Source organism: Dendrobates tinctorius, unplaced genomic scaffold (assembly GCF_039654945.1).
Source record: "Dendrobates tinctorius isolate UK_male_01 unplaced genomic scaffold, ASM3965494v1 ptg000065l, whole genome shotgun sequence".
NCBI classification, from domain to species: domain Eukaryota; kingdom Metazoa; phylum Chordata; class Amphibia; order Anura; family Dendrobatidae; genus Dendrobates; species Dendrobates tinctorius.
The window spans coordinates 26,998,469-27,017,842 of record NW_027361733.1 but is presented as its reverse complement, the minus strand read 5'-3'; the positions used below and the strand labels follow the sequence as shown (position 1 = coordinate 27,017,842).

Genomic DNA, 19,374 nt, shown 5'->3' with positions numbered 1-19,374 from the left:
AAAGACAAATGAATAGACTTTACAAGTTATAACTAGTGTTGATCGAATAGCTTCGGATAAGCAATTATCCGAATAGCTATAGCGCTTACCGAATAGCTGCATCGGGAACCTGGATACCTGGAGCGCTCCCGATCATCAGCTGTTCAGCATCAGCTCACAATACATGCATGGAGATCCTGTTTTTTGGGCTCTCCATGCATGTGTTCTGATTGTCACACAGCCGCGACACATGCAGCTGCAGCACCAAACAGCTGATTATCGGGAGCGCTCCGGGTATTCAGGTTTCCGAGGCAGCTATTTGGTAAGCACTATATAGCTATACGGATAAGTGCTTATCTGAAGCTATTTGATCAACACTAATTATAACATCTCTCTTGGGAACAAAGGGACAACTCACGCATTAGACATCTGGACGTCATGCAGGCTCTTGGAGAGGTTGAGCTTCAGTTGGTTTAAAGGAGTCTGTCCCAGCTTTCTCTTCAGCTCTGATGCATGACGCTCCTTGGCAGCCAGAACTTGCCGCAGAGTAAGAATCTCCTCCTCCACCTACAGAACAAAAACAGTCATCTTCACATTTGTGAAAGTCAATATCTAATTATATAAGCTGCATTTATGTGGAATTGCTTAATAAACATGTACATATTTATAAGACAGGTCAGCACTAAATCCATATAAATCTGGTGCAAGCCTCAGATCTACAGGACATTAGATCAAAAATAAAAAAAAAAAGTTAAGGGCAGCAATAACTGGTCATAGAAGCAAAAACAGAAAATGTATTCCATGCTTGAAGTAAATGATGTTTCAGCTCCCACAATGAACCTTTCCTTCATTTGAGATAGGCCCAATGTGGGAGCTGAAACATCATTTACTTCGACCATAGAACAAATATTTTCCAATTGTTTTTATTAGAAAGTTTTCAAACAATAGATGGGAAAGAGAAGGTAAGGAAGAAGGGGAAACATTCTTTAGAGTTTGCAATTGTGATCGGAAGCATTAACCATAGAACAAATCTTGATAATATTGATACAATATGTCAATTGACCACCAGATGCCAGACTGAAGGGGACATTACTATAATGAGGAGTAAATGCCCCAATACACATTAGATATCCATCAAATGGACAACTCTTGCTCACTTACGCTTTTGTCTCTTTCTCTCTCAACTCGACCCCTCCATACTCATGAATGTTTGGCTTTGCCCAACTTTCATGTGTTTATAAAGGGGAGAGAAAAAAAGCCACTGTCAGACAGCTTTGGCAATGGCTTATAGTCTCAATTTAAAAAAAAAAAAAAAAAGTTGGGTGTTAAAAATTCAGTTTGCCTTACCCCCCTACTTTCCCCATTATCTGTTGGGGGAGTTGAGAGGCTCCCCTAAACTAGTTTATGAAAAAAAAAAAAAAAAGTGTATTATTCCCCACACGCATTTGACCATCTGCCAATCCAGCTGATCTCGGCAGGTTTGGCTGACTTCAAAATGTGCATGGTTTCATTAATAGTGATGAGTGCACGTGCTCGTTACTAGACTTTGCCGAGGTTGCTCGAGTATGCGCCAAGTAGCGCAGGTGCTCGAGTGAGATGTTCACATCCCCGCATGTTTTACGGCTTTTGGACAGCCAAAAAACATGCCGGGATTGCACGTGTTTGTCAGGCAATCCCTGTATGTTTTGTGATTGTCTAACAGCCGTGGAACATGCGGATGCAAATATCTGAGATCAGAGTTTGCGGTGACGCGAATATCTCATTTGAGCACCTGCGGTACTCTGTGCATACCCGTACACCCTTGGCAAGCCCTGGTAAAGAGCACTTGCACATATCACTATTCGTTAAACACAAATTGTCTGATAGTCACATTGTTTTCAATTCCATGGCAAGGTTTCCCCTATTTGTGCTTATGTATTCCTTTTAATAGTATTTGCATAAAACAGACGTTTGTAAGTTTAGGTCTTGTTTCCATACACAAGTAGTATCTGGTCTTTTTTTTTTTTTTATGCCAGAGCTATACACAATGGAAACAAAGATGTGAAATAGTCTGGCATCCACAGCCGGATCAGTAATTCTGAACCAATCCAGACCAAAATGAATGGGAGCAATCCCAAAGACATCTATGGAATAAGTTCAATCATCGATTACCTTTAACGCTGGAGAGAGAAAAAAAATGGATGGGTAAATCGAAACAAACCCTTAGCCTGGGAAGTTCATATGAAAGTTACATCTCTTGAGCGAAACCCACCTTTAAATGTACAGTATGTGACGCACCTTAACAAGATCACCGCGCAGTTCCTCCGCTTCGGCCTCGGTCAAACCCTCTGGCAGAACTCCTCCTGCAGCATCAGCTGGCACTCTGGTTCCTGCTGCTGGGCCCACTGGGACGTCAGTCATCGTGTCTGACAGCAAACCTTTGTTGGGAGAGTTAAGGTTGATGTCTGTCAGGGGAGGGGAGGAGAGGGAGAGTCAGAGGGAAGGGAGCAAGCAGGGAATATTCAGAGCAACAAGCATGCATCCAGTTGCTGGAAAGAAGCTAATAGTAAAAAAGCCCCCCCCCAAAGCCTAATAAACATGCACATGGGGAATTCTTTAAATAGGTCAATTTGGAGACCCCCCAGAAAGGCGCTTACACATTAAACAATGGAGAGGGGGCTTGTTAGCCGATTCACCCATGGCCAGGTTTACCAAGCACTTTGCTACTAAAGCACATTAGCCCTTTGAGCCTCTTATTACAAGGAAAAAAAAAAAAAAGATATGTTAAATAACATGTAAAAAGATAAACTAGATTGCAGACATGTCCATCTCTAGACCGGCGTGCACCATAGGCAAGAAAACAAAAAGGAAATGCAAATAAAGGACAGAAAGCTTTGACCAAACCAAACAGAACTAAAAGGAGACTGTCAGAATAAAATTACTGTTCAAAGCAAGTTAAAAAGCGCTTGGTGCATCATGGCGGGGCCAATCTTTTAACTACACAATCCCACCTGATAGTGTTCCATCTACATCCACACCCCCTCTTTGATTGACAGCTCTGGCTTCATAGAACTGGAAAAGGACATAGAATGAAACCAAGCAGGTGGGAAGGTATATATAAATGATTGGCTCAGACATGATGCACAGAGTGACTGTACCTGGTTTGAGCAGTCATTCAGTGCTGACAGAGTCCCTTAAAAAAAGCCAGGTGAGAGGGAAAGAAAAACTGCCTGTTGCTTCACAAAATGTTTTTCCTCTCATTATGTGACACTGATTTATTACATACATTGTAATGCTTACAAATTCATAAGTTAATTATTATACAGGCCAAATGGTAGACTACAAGCCAAAGGACAAGGGTAAGGAAAATACCATCCATTTGTGCCCACTTTTACAACACCCAAGGTTTTGCCACGAAGAAAAAAAGGAGACAGAACCAGTTAGTAGGAAGCTGCCCACACACAAAGAGGAAATGGCCCTCATTCCACAGCAGCCTGTACCTGACTTACTGTACAAAGTGTGGTGTGATTTGATCACGAACATTAAAACTATCTGCAAAGAGCCAGACATATTTGTGCAACTAAGGAAATTAGATCTCCCTCTATGACACATCCTACACAAACACCAGCAGCCAGATAAGAGCAGTCTGCAGATGAGCTGACACAGAACAAAGGAAATCACAGGAAACCCAGCTCCGGACATAGGGCCAGTAGAGAGATCACACAAAGAATCATACTCTCATATTAATAAGCTTTTTGCATACTTCATAAGAACATGAGACTACTAATAGGCCTTGTGCACATAGCAAAATCATGTGCATGAAGTCTGCTTATGAACTTGCATATCAGGGGGTCCGACTGCTAAACCCCCCCCAGAGAAGGCCAAAACGAGGCTCTGAAACGTTCCATTCACTGTCTAGTGCAATGCTCAGTATAGCACTCTTATCTCCAACAGTCCCATACACAAGGAATATAGTTCATGCACAGCCACAAGGCATTTTCAGCATTTTCCTGATCTCAGGATAGTTGGGGTTCAAGTTATCACACATTCTGCGTATAAGTGATAACTTGCAGAGTTAGCAAAAACCCTCCCTTAAAGACCATACCTGCAAGCGAAATGGCAGACATTTTCCATACAAATCAAGGAAGGAAAAAAAATACACAGGTACAGTACAGGTCCTTAGACTTCTAGTTGTGACAAATAAAGGAATTTTACAGGAAAGACTGAAATACAATCATTTACATGATACCCCTAATTTAGCTATAGACATGGGATGGAAGCTAGTCAGAGGCCAATGGACAAAGAGCCCAAGACCTTAAAAAAAAAAAAAACTAACACCCAGCCAATGAAAACTACTGGGAAAACAACTTATAAAATGGTGAGAAGTTTGTCATTGCGACCAATGAACGGCTAACTTTATTCATGTGGAAGGCTAGCGCTATGTGACGACTTGTCATGGGTTGAAAATCGCAATGTCGCGCTACTACACTGCAACTGATGACAATAGTTGTATTGCAACCCACAAGTTGCCGCAATCTGACTGTCAACAGCAATATAACTAAGCAGAACACATTTCATTAGTTACAACTGGCAGCAATTTATGTGCAATCTCAATTTTGTGTTGTAACATTAGTCCTAGACTTAACCACACTGAAGTTATGTGGCTAAAACTGTTCCACTTCTTCATCCAAATATTGACACTGCAGTCTTAGGCTAATATCACATTAGCCTTTTCTTGCGAAGCGCATCGTGCGCAATAGAAACGCATGCAAAAAAAGCATTATGCGTTTTTGCATGCACATTCGTTCTCTAGGGGTTAAAACCAGTGTCGACATGTTTACGCCGAAAACGCAGATGAATGCATGTCCATGCGCACGCCTGCATTCCCATAGACTAATGCGTTATTTTGTTGCATTCTGTGCGCATGCGGGGGTTTTTTTTTTACGCCTTTCGGCTGACCCAAAAATGCAACAGGTTACGTCTGGCACGCCTAGGCGCACACCTTGAAAAAACGCATGCGCACGAAAACGCATACGAACGCAAGACCATGCACACGCCATGTTAAACATAGGTACGCATGACGCATGCGCATGGACGCGCTGCGCAAAAAAAACGCTAAGGTGAAACCAGCCTTAAAGGAACCGTACCATCATCTCATTACTCCACAATTTTTACAGTGTAAATAAATGAACAGGTTCAAGAAGCTAGACCCGTCCTTCTGGTTTCCTTCCAGTTTGAAATGTGCAAGTGATAAAATATGGTGGCTACCAATACTAAAAGAACTGCTACAAAAAAAAAAAAACATGCAGGGAACAAATGACACTATAGATACACCACCCCTGCTGTGCAACTGATGCTTGTTCTTTGTCAGAGGAAAGAACATGGAAGCGATACCAGAAAGGGAAGCAGATAATGACACACACGGGACCCTGGTTGTTGGACCTCGAATTACTCTACATCCTTAAGTGCCTGATGGTTTTATTGTGTGATTATTTTAAGTACAGAGACAATCATATATTAATGACTCTGTAGTCAGTTTGTAGACTGGCAATATACTGTAGTGTGCATACAACGTGCACATCAACAATTCATGACGAGCTGTGGCATTCCTTACGCCATAAATCTTAATCCAGTAAGATTTCTGGAATGGCGCACACCACTAGTCAGATGATAAAGGTGCATGAAGAGGGGTGCACCTCTTCATGAATTAGGAGTGTCCAACTACTACTTTCCCCCTCATCAAGGCCAGCAAAATAATCACAGGTCTTGATGAATTGGGGAATTAGTCTTTAACCCCTTAGTGACAGTCAATTTGGTACTTAATGACCAGGCCAATTTTCACAATTCTGATCACTGTCACTTTATGAGGTCATAGCTCTAGAAAAGGCTTCAACGTATTCCACTGATTCAGATTGGGTTTTTTCTTGACATATTGTACTTCATGTTAGTGGTAAATTTTCTTTGATATAACTTGTGTTTATATATGAAAAAAAAAAAAAAAAATTAACAAAAATTTTGAAAATTTTGCAATTTTCAAACTTTTCATTTTTGTACCCTTAGATCAGAGAGCGGTGTCACACAAAATAGTTAAATAACATTTTCCCCATGTCAACTTTACATCAGCACAATTTTGGAAACAATTTTTTAGGACATTTTAAGGGTTAAAAATTGACGAGCAATTTCTGATTTTTCAAAAAAAAATTTACAAAACCATTTTTTTTTTTTTTAGGGACCACCTCACATTGAAGTGAGTTTGGGAGGGTGGGGGTGTCAATATAACAGAAAATACCCAAAAGTGACACCATTCAAGGTGCGCAAAACCACATTCAAGAAGTTTATTAGCCTTCAAGGTGCTTCACGAGAACTAAAGCAGTGTGGAAGGAAAAAAATGAACATTTTACTTTTTTCACAAAAAGTTTACTATGGAACCAATTTTTTTTTTTATTTTCACAAGGGTATTTCACAATTTCTTTTGAGTATGCCAACACCCCATATGTGGGGGAAAGCCACTGTTCAGGTGCATGGCAGGGCTCAGCAAAATTGGCTGAAATCAATGGTGGCGCCATGTCGCGTTTGGAGACCCCCTGATGAACAGTGGAATCCCCCCCCCCCAATTCTAACTCCATCCCTACCTCCAACACACGCCCAACCCTAATTTTAGCCCATGGAAAAACAATTTTTTTTTAATTTAATATTTTTGCCTAACTAAGGGGGTGATAAATGGGAGGGTTTAATTTATTATTTTTTTTTAATTTTCATCACTGTGATGGGGTCTATCAGAGTGATGAAAATGAATCAGTAGGAAAAATTTGCTATAGTTGTCGGGCGATGGCCGGCCGATCTTGGCGGGTGCACTGCGCATGCACCTGCCATTTTCTTTTCTTCCTGGAAGATGCCAGCGGCTGTGGGACAGGACCAGGGACATCGGAGGTACGGGGGGGGGGGGATTGAGGTACCCCATTTCGCTCTCCTCTGATGTGTGGTCACATTAGAGGGGAGAGAAATTAAATGTGAAGATCAAACTTTTGTATTCTTGCGGTTGCCGTTATTCCGTTAACAGCCATTGCAACACTGGGGTCGGTAAGAACTGACCCATCATGGTAGCTGAGACCCCGAAGAGATTTCAGAGCTGCCCTAAACAGCGGCACTGAGGCATAAGTACCCTTAACTGCCACCGTTAAAAGGCGTATCAGTCATTAAGGGGTTAAGGAGTTGGCTGCTGAACACACTAGCCCTGATTCATTAAAACCATTGAGGGGGTATGTTGGGAGTCAGAGTCCTCTTAATGAATCAGGAGTGTCTAACAAGTGGCATGCGTCTCTCTGCACCATGCCAGAAATCTTACTCCAGTCTCAGTCCAGAGTAATAGCATAAAGCACTCCACAGCTGTGGCCCATTCTCTACACATTTTGACAGAGCTGGGAGAAACTGGTATGAGAACACCAAAAGACGCAACATTTTTCAGAACTCAAAATTGCACAAAAATTGTATGATTTTTCAAAGCAATTTACGTCACAATTCTGGCAAAATTGCTTGGATGAATTGGGGCCTATAGGTATCCTATCCACACATATATATGATATACACAAAATACCCTTGCAGTCAATAAAATACAGAAACTTTTCACAAAAAATCTAGGAATAAAGTGGAGGATGAGATGTTAATGCAGTTTTTCAGCTAAATTTTGTCAATTCCTTTAATGCAACACAACCTCGTTCCAAAACATTATTACAAGGAAAACCTGTGGATCACACGTGAGGTAAACATGGGTTACTAAACCGGCAACAGACGTACCAAGTGTTTACACATCCTGATGAAATTGCTGTAGACATCAAACGGATGCAGTTTAATGATAGTCCACAAATATACTTCCTCTCTAATGGATTCAATTTGTGCTCTTTTCTGTTAAGGAAACTAATAGTGCTTAACGTACCCCAATATTGGGCCTCAGGTGTCATTGTGCAAGCATTATACCAAGTGTTGGCATATCACTGACCTGTAACCCTAATCTGGGTGTGTCATTGGCCTGTGCCATTGTTTTGTATCTTAAGTGTTAGCATGTCATCATACGGTACCACAAGTATAGTTTCAGGGTGCCACGTGTATTTTAATGAACAATTATTACATCCTGAAAAGTGTCAGTTTTCTGTAATACATTACTACATCACTTCTTGCTTTGTTAAAGGGCAGAGATGTTTTGTTTTTTTTTAAGTAGCATTAGCTCTACCTCCCCGCTCACCCTACAGTAAGTAAGCAATATTATAGAAGTCCATTTTTAATCAACATTTACACATTCATTTAATGGATCTGCAAGAAGATGTGCCCTCTTTTAAGGCCAGATGGCAGTGATTGTGGAATACCGGCCATTTGTACAGTAGGATTCTCTGGCTTGGACGGCGAGCTCACAGGAGCAATCAGTCTACCACATGTTACTAAACCTCTATCTGTATCCCATCTGCAATCAGAGTGTTTAAATCTAGAATTATGGCAGCCGAATACAATCATGATCAGCTCAGCGGTGTAAAGGGAAGGTCGTACTGTTCTTAGTACTGCTCCTTTCTGTTTAAAAAAAAAACAAAAAAAAAACAACACATTTCCCTGCATGTCGTTAGCAAAATGAGTCCTTGTGTCGCAACTCATTCAGCTGCACAATAATGCCTATTTCTAGTAAAACTGGGTAATATTATGCTCCTAAAAGTCCTAAACAGCAAAGCTACCTAACCATATGATGACAGAGCTGTCAAGCCATGCTGAGGGTTGTACAGTAGTTTCATGAATAAGCGAGAGCGAAAAACTGAAAACCAGTGGCATAAAGTGAGTTTCTCGTTTTAAGGACTTTCTGAAACATCCTCTACTCTATTAGAAAGTAGATGTGTTAGGGGCCCATAACAACTCCCGATCCCTAGGTTTTCTCCAATCCCCCTAATGAAAAAACATGAATGCTTGGCAGAGCGCTCATGCATATGGGAGAGTCGTGTGAGATAGAGACTTTGAAGGTAAGCAACGTCAGCACATGCCAAAGTCACTGCTACATTATCAGACTATGGTGTAGAAAGCTGGATGGACGCACAAGACAGTTGTCAGCCAAGTATTCGTTCAACAAACATCTCCCTCTCCTGCACCCTCATACACAGGAACACTCGTCCTGGCCGTCCAACAGTTATAGGAGTTTTCAGCGGGGAGAGGGAAGTTTATATCCCTAACAAAAACTTGATTCTAGCTCACCCAGTTGCTCTATGCTCATCCACCTTGGGCTCAGACACCGGCCTCGCCCTGGCCTCACATCAAGGTTAATAGAAATAAAATGAAGTCTGGCTCAAAAGGACTGGATTTTTCTTTTCTTTTTCAAAAGAAAATATAGTGCGTACAAAAGAAAATTTTCATACACGACATGACCCAGTCGACCCATTTCGACTGCACTAAGCAGTCTTACTCATGACTCAGTCATGAGTAAGACTGCTTAGTGCAGCCGAAACGCGTCGACTGGGTCATGTCGATTATGAAAATTTTCTTTTCAAAATGAAAAAGAAAAGAAAAACTCCAGTCCGGTTGAACCGGACTCCAATTTTTTCTATTATCCTTAAGTTTATATCCCCCTGAAAACATAAGAATCAGGAGTTGAAATTCTAACTACCAGATCCTCCTCTCTTCCAACATCATCTCTTGGGCGAGCCAGGAGGACCATATACATATCATATATGATGGTTATCTTGTGTGTGGGGTCTTCAGACTTCCAATTACCACAGATATAACATTTCAACAAGACAAAAAAATATACATTTACAGGGATTGTCCTCACTGTGGACAACTCATTGTTGGAAATGTCCTCTGAGGATAAGTGGATCATATTGTAATATAAACACCACATTTAATGTCTATGGGGTCGGACATGATATTTGCGGTCTCTAAAACCTTTGAAGAGGCTAGTTTATGAGGAAAAAGATAACATGCATTGTTATATGACTGGCCAAAAGTGAGAATGGAGTAGCTGTCTAAGGGCACCATCTTGGGTTGGACTAAAATAACTCAATAAGTCTGTAGCTTTAGGGCAACAATTAATGCAGTGAGATAGCCTATCCAACCTTCCCATTGCAATATGCTGCACTGTAATTACAGATGGGCGTCAACTAATCGCCGCCTTGCGGGATATGGCGGCACACAATCGCTGCCCTACGGGATGTGGCATCACACATTCACTGCTTTAGGGGATGTAATAGCACAGAATGACTGCTTTGAACTTGAACTTCTGGTTTTTAAGTACCTTCTGAAAGGCCATTGAAATACACAGTATTAGATACACATTCCAGCTAACCTGAGACTTTCTTCATATGGGTGTCAGGTACAAGATTCTCTAGTCTCAAAGTTTAATGGGCAGAGCATTTAGCTCCCAGAGGGCTCTGCGGTACGACACCAGAGGAGAAAGTGATCGCAAAGAGCATCTGCTTTTCTGGATAACTAGCACATTTGTATATTACAATTGGTTTCTAGTTTTTAAGGTTGAAGGTAGACACATATGTCGATCGAGTTCAACCTATAGCCCAACATGTTGATACAGAAGAAGGCATTGCTTAACTTAAGGGTTTATATACAAGTTACAGTCATAACAAGGTTTTTGATACAAAATCAGAAAATAAAGGCAAAAAAAAATGAGCGCAATATGTGAATAGGCCCTGATAAACAAACTTGGGCTGTCCAGCTCAAATCTTCCAGAAGTGGATAGCATGTGCACTACATAAATACTGCCAAGAGATAGCATGGCCATATGGAACCACACCCCAATGTAGTGCCACACCCTGCTAATGTGTGCAGTCTCCAAGCCACTCTGCTACATTATCAGACTGTCACTAAAGCTGTTCACACATATACAAGAAGTCGCCGTCAGCTATATATTCATTCAGAAGGAAGCCACCTCTCCCAAATCCCACATACATGAGCGCTCAGCAGAGCGTTTGTTTTCAGTTGGGAGAGAAGTTTATCTTCCCCAACATATTGTTAGTCAGGAGGCCCACATACACATCAAATGGTTGTCTTATGGTCATCCAACGTGTACTGAGGCCTTCATTTGCCATAGCCCTAACATTTGAAAAGGATCCAACTATAATTTGGCATTTTGGAAAGGTCCTCTTCGGATAAGTAGATCAGATTGTAATTGAAACGAACAATGTCTGTGGGGTCGGACACAAGGGCATGGTGGCTCAGTCGATAGCACTGCAGCCTTGCAGCGCTGGAGTCCTGGGTTCGAACCCTACCAAGCACAACATCTGCAAGGAGTTTGTATGTTCTCCCCGTGTTTGCATGGGTTTCCTCCCACATTCCAAAGACATACTGATAGGGAATTTATATTGTGAGCCCCATTGGGGACAGCGATGATAATGTGTGCAAACTGTAAAGCGCTGCGGAATATGTTAGCGCTATATAAAAGTAAAGATTATTATATAGCCACAGGTGAGAATGAGGTAGCTAATTAAATGGTAACACTGTAGCTTAGACAACCCCAACCCTGTGGCTTTTTGTAGCGCTACTGATTATAAATTAGAAACACATTCCCCTGCCAATAGGAAATAGCACAACTCACAGAACTATGAGCACACAAGAATCCCACAATTCAATTAAGAAGTGGAAAACAGAGTTTTTGAAGCTAAATACATATAATTTTATTAAATCAAAAATTAAAATACAAAGTGTATACACATATATGGCCCGGGGTATACAAAAACAACATTAGTCAGAGTTTATATGTGGCTTAATCAACATGGGTCAGCAGTCTTTATTAAGAAACTGACATAAAAAGTCAATGCTTCCTGCTGCCATAGACAAATATGAGCACACATGCAAATAGTAACTGCCCAACTGACTACGTAAAGTGCTACATATGAGTGCCTAAAAACGGCCAGAAATAGAATATGACATTGTAATCAAACTGCACTTACATGATGTGATTGAAACCGCTGCTTAGGCCAGCCGCCCCTACGCGCGTTACGCCGTGGCTTCCTCAGGAAGACATACTGATAGGGAATTTATATTGTGAGCCCCATTGGGGACAGCGATGATAATGTGTGCAAACTGTAAAGCGCTGCGGAATACGTTAGCGCTATATAAAAGTAAAGATTATATAGCCACAGGTGAGAATGAGGTAGCTAATTAAATGGTACCACTGTAGCTTAGACAACCCCAACCCTGTGGCTTTTTGTAGCGCTACTGATTATAACTAGTCAGCTACACCCGCAGTCAACATACTGCACACAACTCCATGTATTGTTTTGCACTGGAGCTAAATAGTTAAATCAACTAGTAGGGCTACAAAAAGTCCAGTGTAGCCTAAGGTAACCTGCACTAAAGGTATGAACTGCTTCTGCCATAAAGCTAACCTCCGCAACCTGCATAGCTATTACAAATGAGTAACACAATGACTGCTCTGTGGGATAGGATAGCACTCAGTGAGATCTATGGGACATGGGGACACACAATGACCACTCTAACTTTGCAGCACACAGCAACCACGCTATGGGGTATGATGGCACACAATGATACAAAGTGCTAAAATTAAAATGTAACAAGATATAGGGTCATCCCAAAAAAAAGGAACAGGCATGTCCTATGTTCACCATAATTGCACACCAAACTCACTAATTCTAACGACTGGTCTTGTGTTTCAAATGGACAGAACATATTTTCCATCCATGTGCTGTTCGTTTGAAACATGAACGTGTGTGTGAAAAATTCCATATTCACAAGTTCAGTATTTTGCGTCAGCATAAGTCAAAACCAGGAGTGGAACAGTCAGGAAAAGTATAATAGAAACATGTCACACCGACAGCCGCCCCCCACCACGCACCGACAGCCGCCCGGCGCCACACCACGCACCGACAGCCGCCCCCCGTCCGGCGCCACACCACGCACTGACAGCCGCCTGGCGCCACACCACGCACCGACAGCCCACCCCCCGTCCGGCGCCACACCACGCACCGACAGCCCCCCCCCCCCTTGTCCGGCGCCCCACCACGCACCGACAGCCCCCCCCCCCCCTTGTCCGGCGCCCCACCACGCACCGACAGCCCCCCCCCCCCCTTGTCCGGCGCCCCACCACGCACCGACAGCCCCCCCCCCCCCTTGTCCGGCGCCCCACCACGCACCGACAGCCCCCCCCCCCCCTTGTCCGGCGCCCCACCACGCACCGACAGCCCCCCCCCCCCCTTGTCCGGCGCCCCACCACGCACCGACAGCCCCCCCCCCGTCCGGCGCCCCACCACGCACCGACAGCCCCCTCCCCGTCCGGCGCCCCACCACGCACCGACAGCCCCCCCCCCGTCCGGCGCCCCACCACACACCGACAGCCCCCTCCCCCCTTGTCCGGCGCCCCACCACGCACCGACAGCCCCCCCCCCCGTCCGGCGCCCCACCACGCACCGACAGCCCCCTCCCCCCTTGTCCGGCGCCCCACCACGCACCGACAGCCCCCCCCCCGTCCGGCGCCCCACCACGCACCGACAGCCCCCTCCCCCCTTGTCCGGCGCCCCACCACGCACCGACAGCCCCCCCCCCCCGTCCGGCGCCCCACCACACACCGACAGCCCCCTCCCCCCTTGTCCGGCGCCCCACCACGCACCGACAGCCCCCCCCGTCCGGCGCCCCACCACACACCGACAGTCGCCCCCCCCATCTGGCGCCACACCACGCACCGACAGCCGCCCCCCGTCCGGCGCCACACCACGCAGCGACAGTTGCCCCACCCGGTAACCCCCACACACTGAGCACTTTTCCAATGTCACGTGCCCCCCCCAACAATGTCATGTGACAATGACAGCCCCCATTCAATGACAACACATCCTCTTCATTTCCCCCATACGCAATGATGGCTACGCCGACTATTCTCTCCCTCCCGCCCCGCACACTGACAGCTCCGTAATGACACCTAGCATTGTCACTTCCCGGGATGAAACACTGCCCCGCGCCACCTCCAGGCATGATAGCAAGCAATGCCCGCCGCCCTTGTAAGGATCAAGAGCACGGCCATTCCCCCAGAGCCACCATAAAACAAGCCCCGCACCCGCTCTCTCCTCACCCTGGCCGCCGGGATCCATTGCTTCGTTGACCGGAAGTTGTTTTCCAATTTGGGGCGGGGCTACTTGACGGCACAGAACAGCTGAAGTATTGTCGCAAGTTAATGACGTCATGGCGGAGCGATGTCGCCGAGCTGGGAGGACAGACGCCATTGTCTTGGTTGTGTCATTATCAGGCTTGCAGATTGTGGGGGCCTCAGAAACATCTTACAGATATGACGCCCTGTCTTCCGTACTTATTTTTTGTTGTTGCTGAATCCACTTCTGCTTTTTAAAACACTATGGTTGTATTTTTCTAAAAAATCTTCTGTGTCACACCACCTTTATATGGTATAGGTGCACAGGACGTTTTTTTCTGGGGGATTCAGTCCTAAAGCCTCAAAAGACCCCAGTGTCACTGCTTCAGAAACCGCCTGGGGTTTCTTTATTATTAAATGGTGTTAAAAAAAAGTCTGTAAAACACCAGTAAAAAGAATGATGATCCAATAACAGCAGCATCAAAACTGCGATAAAAACTCATGTAAAAAGCCGCACTCAAAAACGCAAGGAAAAAAAATTTAAGTAACATAATTTACATAATATGTGAGAAAATCTGCAACATCAAATACTCACCCAAAGCTCGCCGTGGGAATGTAGCCTTAACATTTTTTCACGCTGAGTTTTTTTTTTGCAGCAAGTTTTCTAGTGGAAACTCTCCATCTTTTGAGGGGTTTTTTTGTATCCTGCTGCAGGTTTGAAGAGTTTTTTAAGTGTTTTTACATCGTTTTCTTTTCCTGAAGCATTTTTTTTTTGCAGCCATTTGATCGCGCAAAGCCTAGTTAGGAAAGTTTATCCATAGAACTGACATGGATTCTCTGTTATTATTTTTTTTACAGTCAGTAGCTTTTACAAGACATTGAAAAACCCGAACATAAGAACAGCAAGTCGTAAGAAGTGCATTAGGTATGGAAAATCCTCAGGTAAAATTAGCATCTTAAGTGCAATTCTGTTGCAGAAATACATTAAAAATGTATGTAAACCGCACATGACCGTATCGATAAAATTTAGTTAAAGCCAAGAACCAAACATGACTGATCAAAAAAAGTAATACAATGCAATAAAAACTTAAGTAAACTAATTTACTCAGTAGGTGCAGAAATTCAGCATCAAAAAAACGCACCAAATTCTCATCATGGGAATGTAACCTAAGGGTAGGGTCACACAGCAGTTTTCTCCACATCCAAAAAAAACAGTCCTGTTATTCTGATAATATTGGGATCCGTTTTTCTCGGAGGTGGAGAGAAAAAAAAAAATCTTTCTCCACCTTTTCCATTATGTCACTCCGTGAGCAGTCCGATGTTTTCCACAGACCTATACACCTTGCATTGCCAATTTTAATCCAACACTCAGATCAAAATTGGACACAGTTTTTTACATTGACCACTTTTTTCAAAACCACGGATAGCACTTGTCCAATTTAGGCCGCTTTCACACTTCAGGCTTTCGGTATCCGGCATGGGGCGGCAAAAAACTGGACTACCGGATCTGGCCGCATACGCAGACACCGGATCCTTCTTTCTGCCGGATATATTCCAGGCATGCGCAGCGCGAAAAACCAGTCCGGCGTTGGGAAAAAGCATTGCATGCAACGTTTTTTCCAGACACCGGACCGGCTATTTTCTCCGGATCCGGAAAAAAAACGGACGCGCCGCATTCCCATCCGGCGCAATGCAGCAGCAATGAAACAGCACGGAGGAAAAGTCGGATCTGGTCGTAACAGGCGCCGGATCCGGTAGTCCGGTTTTTCACCGCACCATGCCGGATACCGAAAGCGGCCTTAAATGGTTGTGTTCACAAGCCCTTAGGCTAGTTTCACACTAGCGTTTTGGAGCGCAGCGACGGCCTGCGCACGGCCGCCGCAAAGCCCTGCCGCGCCCCCGCCGGTAGCTCCGCCCACCTGCGCATGACGCTGCATGCGCCCTGCGTCCCCTATCTTTATCACAGGGGGCGCAGGTCGTGCGCAGTATGCGTTTGGCGGCGCATGAGCCTTTTTGACGGTGCGCCGACGCAACCAAACTGCAGCAGGTTGCGTTTGGCGCAGGTCGGCGCACCGTCAAAAGGACGCATGCGCCGCCAAATGCATACTGCGCACGGCCTGTGCCCCCTGTGATAAAGATAGGGGACGCAGGGCGCATGCAGCATCATGCACAGGTGGGCGGAGCTACCGGCGGGCGCTGCAGGGGGTGGGGCTTAGCGGCGGCCGTGCGCAGGCCGTCACTGCGCTCCAAAACGCTAGTGTGAAACTAGCCTTATAGAGAGCTCTGCTATAGGAACCTGTGTCTCCCGGACAACTATTTTATCTAATAACTGAGTGCAAGCTGAGACCTTAACATTTTTTTCAATTGAAGCACAAAAAGGTAGGTTTTTCAAGCTATTTATGGCAGAAAAAGAAATTGCAAATTTTGGCACGTGCCCATTTTCTACACCTTTTTTCAATTTACAAAGCACTGGAACCTTTACTAAAATGAGGATGGGGCCGATCTGCTATTATTTACACCAGAAACCTAGATTTCAGTTTTACGGGCAGAGATGGTCAAAGAGGGCCATCATACGAAACATTTGAGGATCCTAACTTCTGTTTAAAATGCAAAATTTCCCCAAAATGATATTAGAGAATTTCTTAACTTCTCAGCACACAATCCTCTATCTTCATTAACTTTAACAACCGGAAAATCTTTTTCACGTGTAAAAGATTTCAGTCTTGACTCTCCTTCACATTCTTTCCTTCCGGCTATACAAATGATATTTATCAAGTTTTTCCTGTCAGACATGTTTTTTAGTGACTGAGCAAGATTGCATGAAATTCTGTTATGTAACCTTAGAACGTCCTGACTATGTATTTAACTATGAGAATCCAAGGCTGTTTTTCCATATCCAAGGTTTCCTCTTGGTGCAGATGATTTATAAATAGCTACGATCTGCTGTCTTAAAAAAAATCCCAACTTCAACCACTGTGGGGCGTCAAAGCACAAAGAATGGTATAACATGGCTGTACAGTCTGATCACATCTTTGATAGCTCAGTTAAAGGAATAATCTCAAGTGTAGAAGTTATCTCAACGAATAACTTCCTGATCGCTTGGGTCCGACCCCTAGGACCACCACCATTCCCAAGAATCGGGGTCCTGAATGGGGTCGTGTGAATGGAGCGGTGGTCAATCATGCTCACTGGAGCTCTATAAGGGTACGTGCACACGCTGCGGATTGGTTTGCGGATTTTTCCGCGTGGATTTTGCAAAATCTGCAGGTAAATCCAAAGGTCAAAAGACCTGCAGTTTATCTGCGGATTAGCCTGCGGTTTATCATCTCTACAATGGAGGAGATGGGAATCCGCAGAAAAGAATGACATGTCAATTCTTTCTGCGGATTGGAAACTGCAGCAAAAACCGCCCGGAAAATTCCACACCATCTGCACTGCAGTTTCCATAGGATATAATGGTACTGTACAACGCAGCTAATTCTGCTGCGGATCCGCAGGGCCAAAACCGCTGCGGATCCAGAGCAGAATCCGCAGCGTGTGCACACACCCTAAGCATGCCGAGGACCAACTAAGGCTACTTTCACATTAGCGTTTTTTAGCGCTGTGCTTCGTACGCAATAGAAACGCATGCAAAAAACGCATCATGCGTTTTGTATGCGTTTCCATTTTTTTAGGCGCATGCGATTTAACCAGTTTCTAGCCTTGTTAACTCTTAAAAGGCATGCGATTTCAAACGCAGGCGTGTACATGTCCATGCGCACGCCTGCGTTCCCATAGACTGTAATATGTTATTTTGGCGCATTCTGTGCACATGTGGTTTTTTTATGCCATTGGACAGACCCCAAAATGCAACAGGTTGCGTTGGGCGCACACTACTAAAAGACGCATGCGCACGAAAACGCATACGAATGCGTGCAAAAGCTAGACCATGTGCCCGCCATGTTAAACATAGGGGCGCATGGCGCACGCATGATGCGCTGCACTAAAAAACGCTAATGTGAAACCAGCCTAAGCCCAGCGTTCGGCTACTTCCGGCGGTCCCAATAAGAGTGAATGGAGCAGCAGTGCGCATCACTGACCACCTCGCCATTAACGCAAGACTATGCAGCACCCTATTTCTTGGGATCGGAAGGGGTTGCTGCGATCTGATCACCAGCGATCAGCATGTTATCCAGTATCCCATGGATAAGGGGATAACTTCCAAACTGGAGAATATCCCTTTAATTAAGAAATGTCAATATACAGGTTCCACTAACATTTTATAATAACTACTTAGCTTGATAACGATATATCAGATAGAACAAACAAAACTTGTCATTTTCAAATTCTTCCTCCATTTGTCCCAGTTTTCTGCAAGGATTGATGTCGCTGCCATCTTTAACAAATTACAACAGTTCTTGCAAACTGCACTGGAAACTGATTTCTCTAAAACTTTAAGACTATTAAAAATATAAATATGGCAGTTTGGTCATCGTTTTCATAATGCAATTTGGGGAAAATAAGGGTTAAAGTTTCCTCTTTTAAAAAAAATAAAAAATAAAATTATTATTTCACTTGAGAGAAGTGGCGCCAAGGATTTGTGGGGGCCACGTATTCCCCTCCATATTAGGCTACATGCAGACACAGGTTTGTGGGGCATATAAAAACGAGATTTTTTTTCCCTGTGTTTGGGGGAGTTTTTATTTTCCTGAAACGTTTTGGATATTGGAATGGAATAGTTTTTTTTCTCCTAAAGTGGTTTTTTTTTTTTTTGTTACCTAGTTTGCAGCAGATTTTATCAGGATCCACTTCAATTAAGTCAGTAGGAAACTAAAGCATAAAAAAAAAAAATGCAAAAAAACCTGCATATGAGCAGCAATAATATTGCAATTGATTGTAAAATTCTTTCAAGTGTTCTTTTTGGGGGGCCGCTTTAGTGGCTTTCTTTTTTTTTTTTTTTTTTTTGTAGAGCAGATCCAATGAAAAAAAAATATGATCTATACTTGGTTTTAGAAGACTAGACAAGAGTGCATGTTTATCAGTCAAACTTAAAACTGTATTTTTGGGGTTGTCTGATGAGAACATGTCCTCAACCAATTGTCTTGGGTCTGGCTTCAGTGTTATTGCTTAGGCCACTGTGGGGGAGAAACTTGGTAATAAATGCAGACCATTCAGCTGAGTGATCAGAATTACGTGTGCAAGAATATGAGGCCGGAGGCTACGGAAGAAGAGCTGACACTCTAATTTCTGTACAGACATAGGAGGCATGAATTACTGGCAGTGAAACAAATGTAAGGGTATGTACACACCACATCTTATTTAGGAGGGGGAACCTTGTGTTTTTTCAAGAGGAAGAGGCT

The 19,374-nt window shown here is 43.9% G+C and overlaps 1 protein-coding gene across 15 annotated transcripts in view; it reads right to left on the bottom strand.

Annotated features, from left to right (window-relative positions):
• The window catches only part of TPD52L2 (TPD52 like 2), a 97,574-nt gene that overhangs the window by 16,586 nt on the left and 61,614 nt on the right, over positions 1-19,374 (bottom strand). For 8 of the 15 annotated variants that reach the window (XM_073580828.1, XM_073580830.1, XM_073580833.1 and 5 more), the window contains exons 1-3: positions 14,006-14,054; positions 2,257-2,423; positions 398-546 (exon numbers count right to left, since the gene is read on the bottom strand). In XM_073580828.1, coding sequence (XP_073436929.1) covers positions 398-546; positions 2,257-2,423; positions 14,006-14,039 — 350 coding nt within the window. In that variant the 5' untranslated portion in view covers positions 14,040-14,054. Of the gene's footprint in view, positions 1-397; positions 547-2,256; positions 2,424-11,888; positions 12,730-13,870; positions 13,895-14,005; positions 14,172-19,374 lie in introns of those variants that run through there. The other 7 variants (XM_073580838.1, XM_073580840.1, XM_073580836.1 and 4 more) reach the window with 5 other exon arrangements.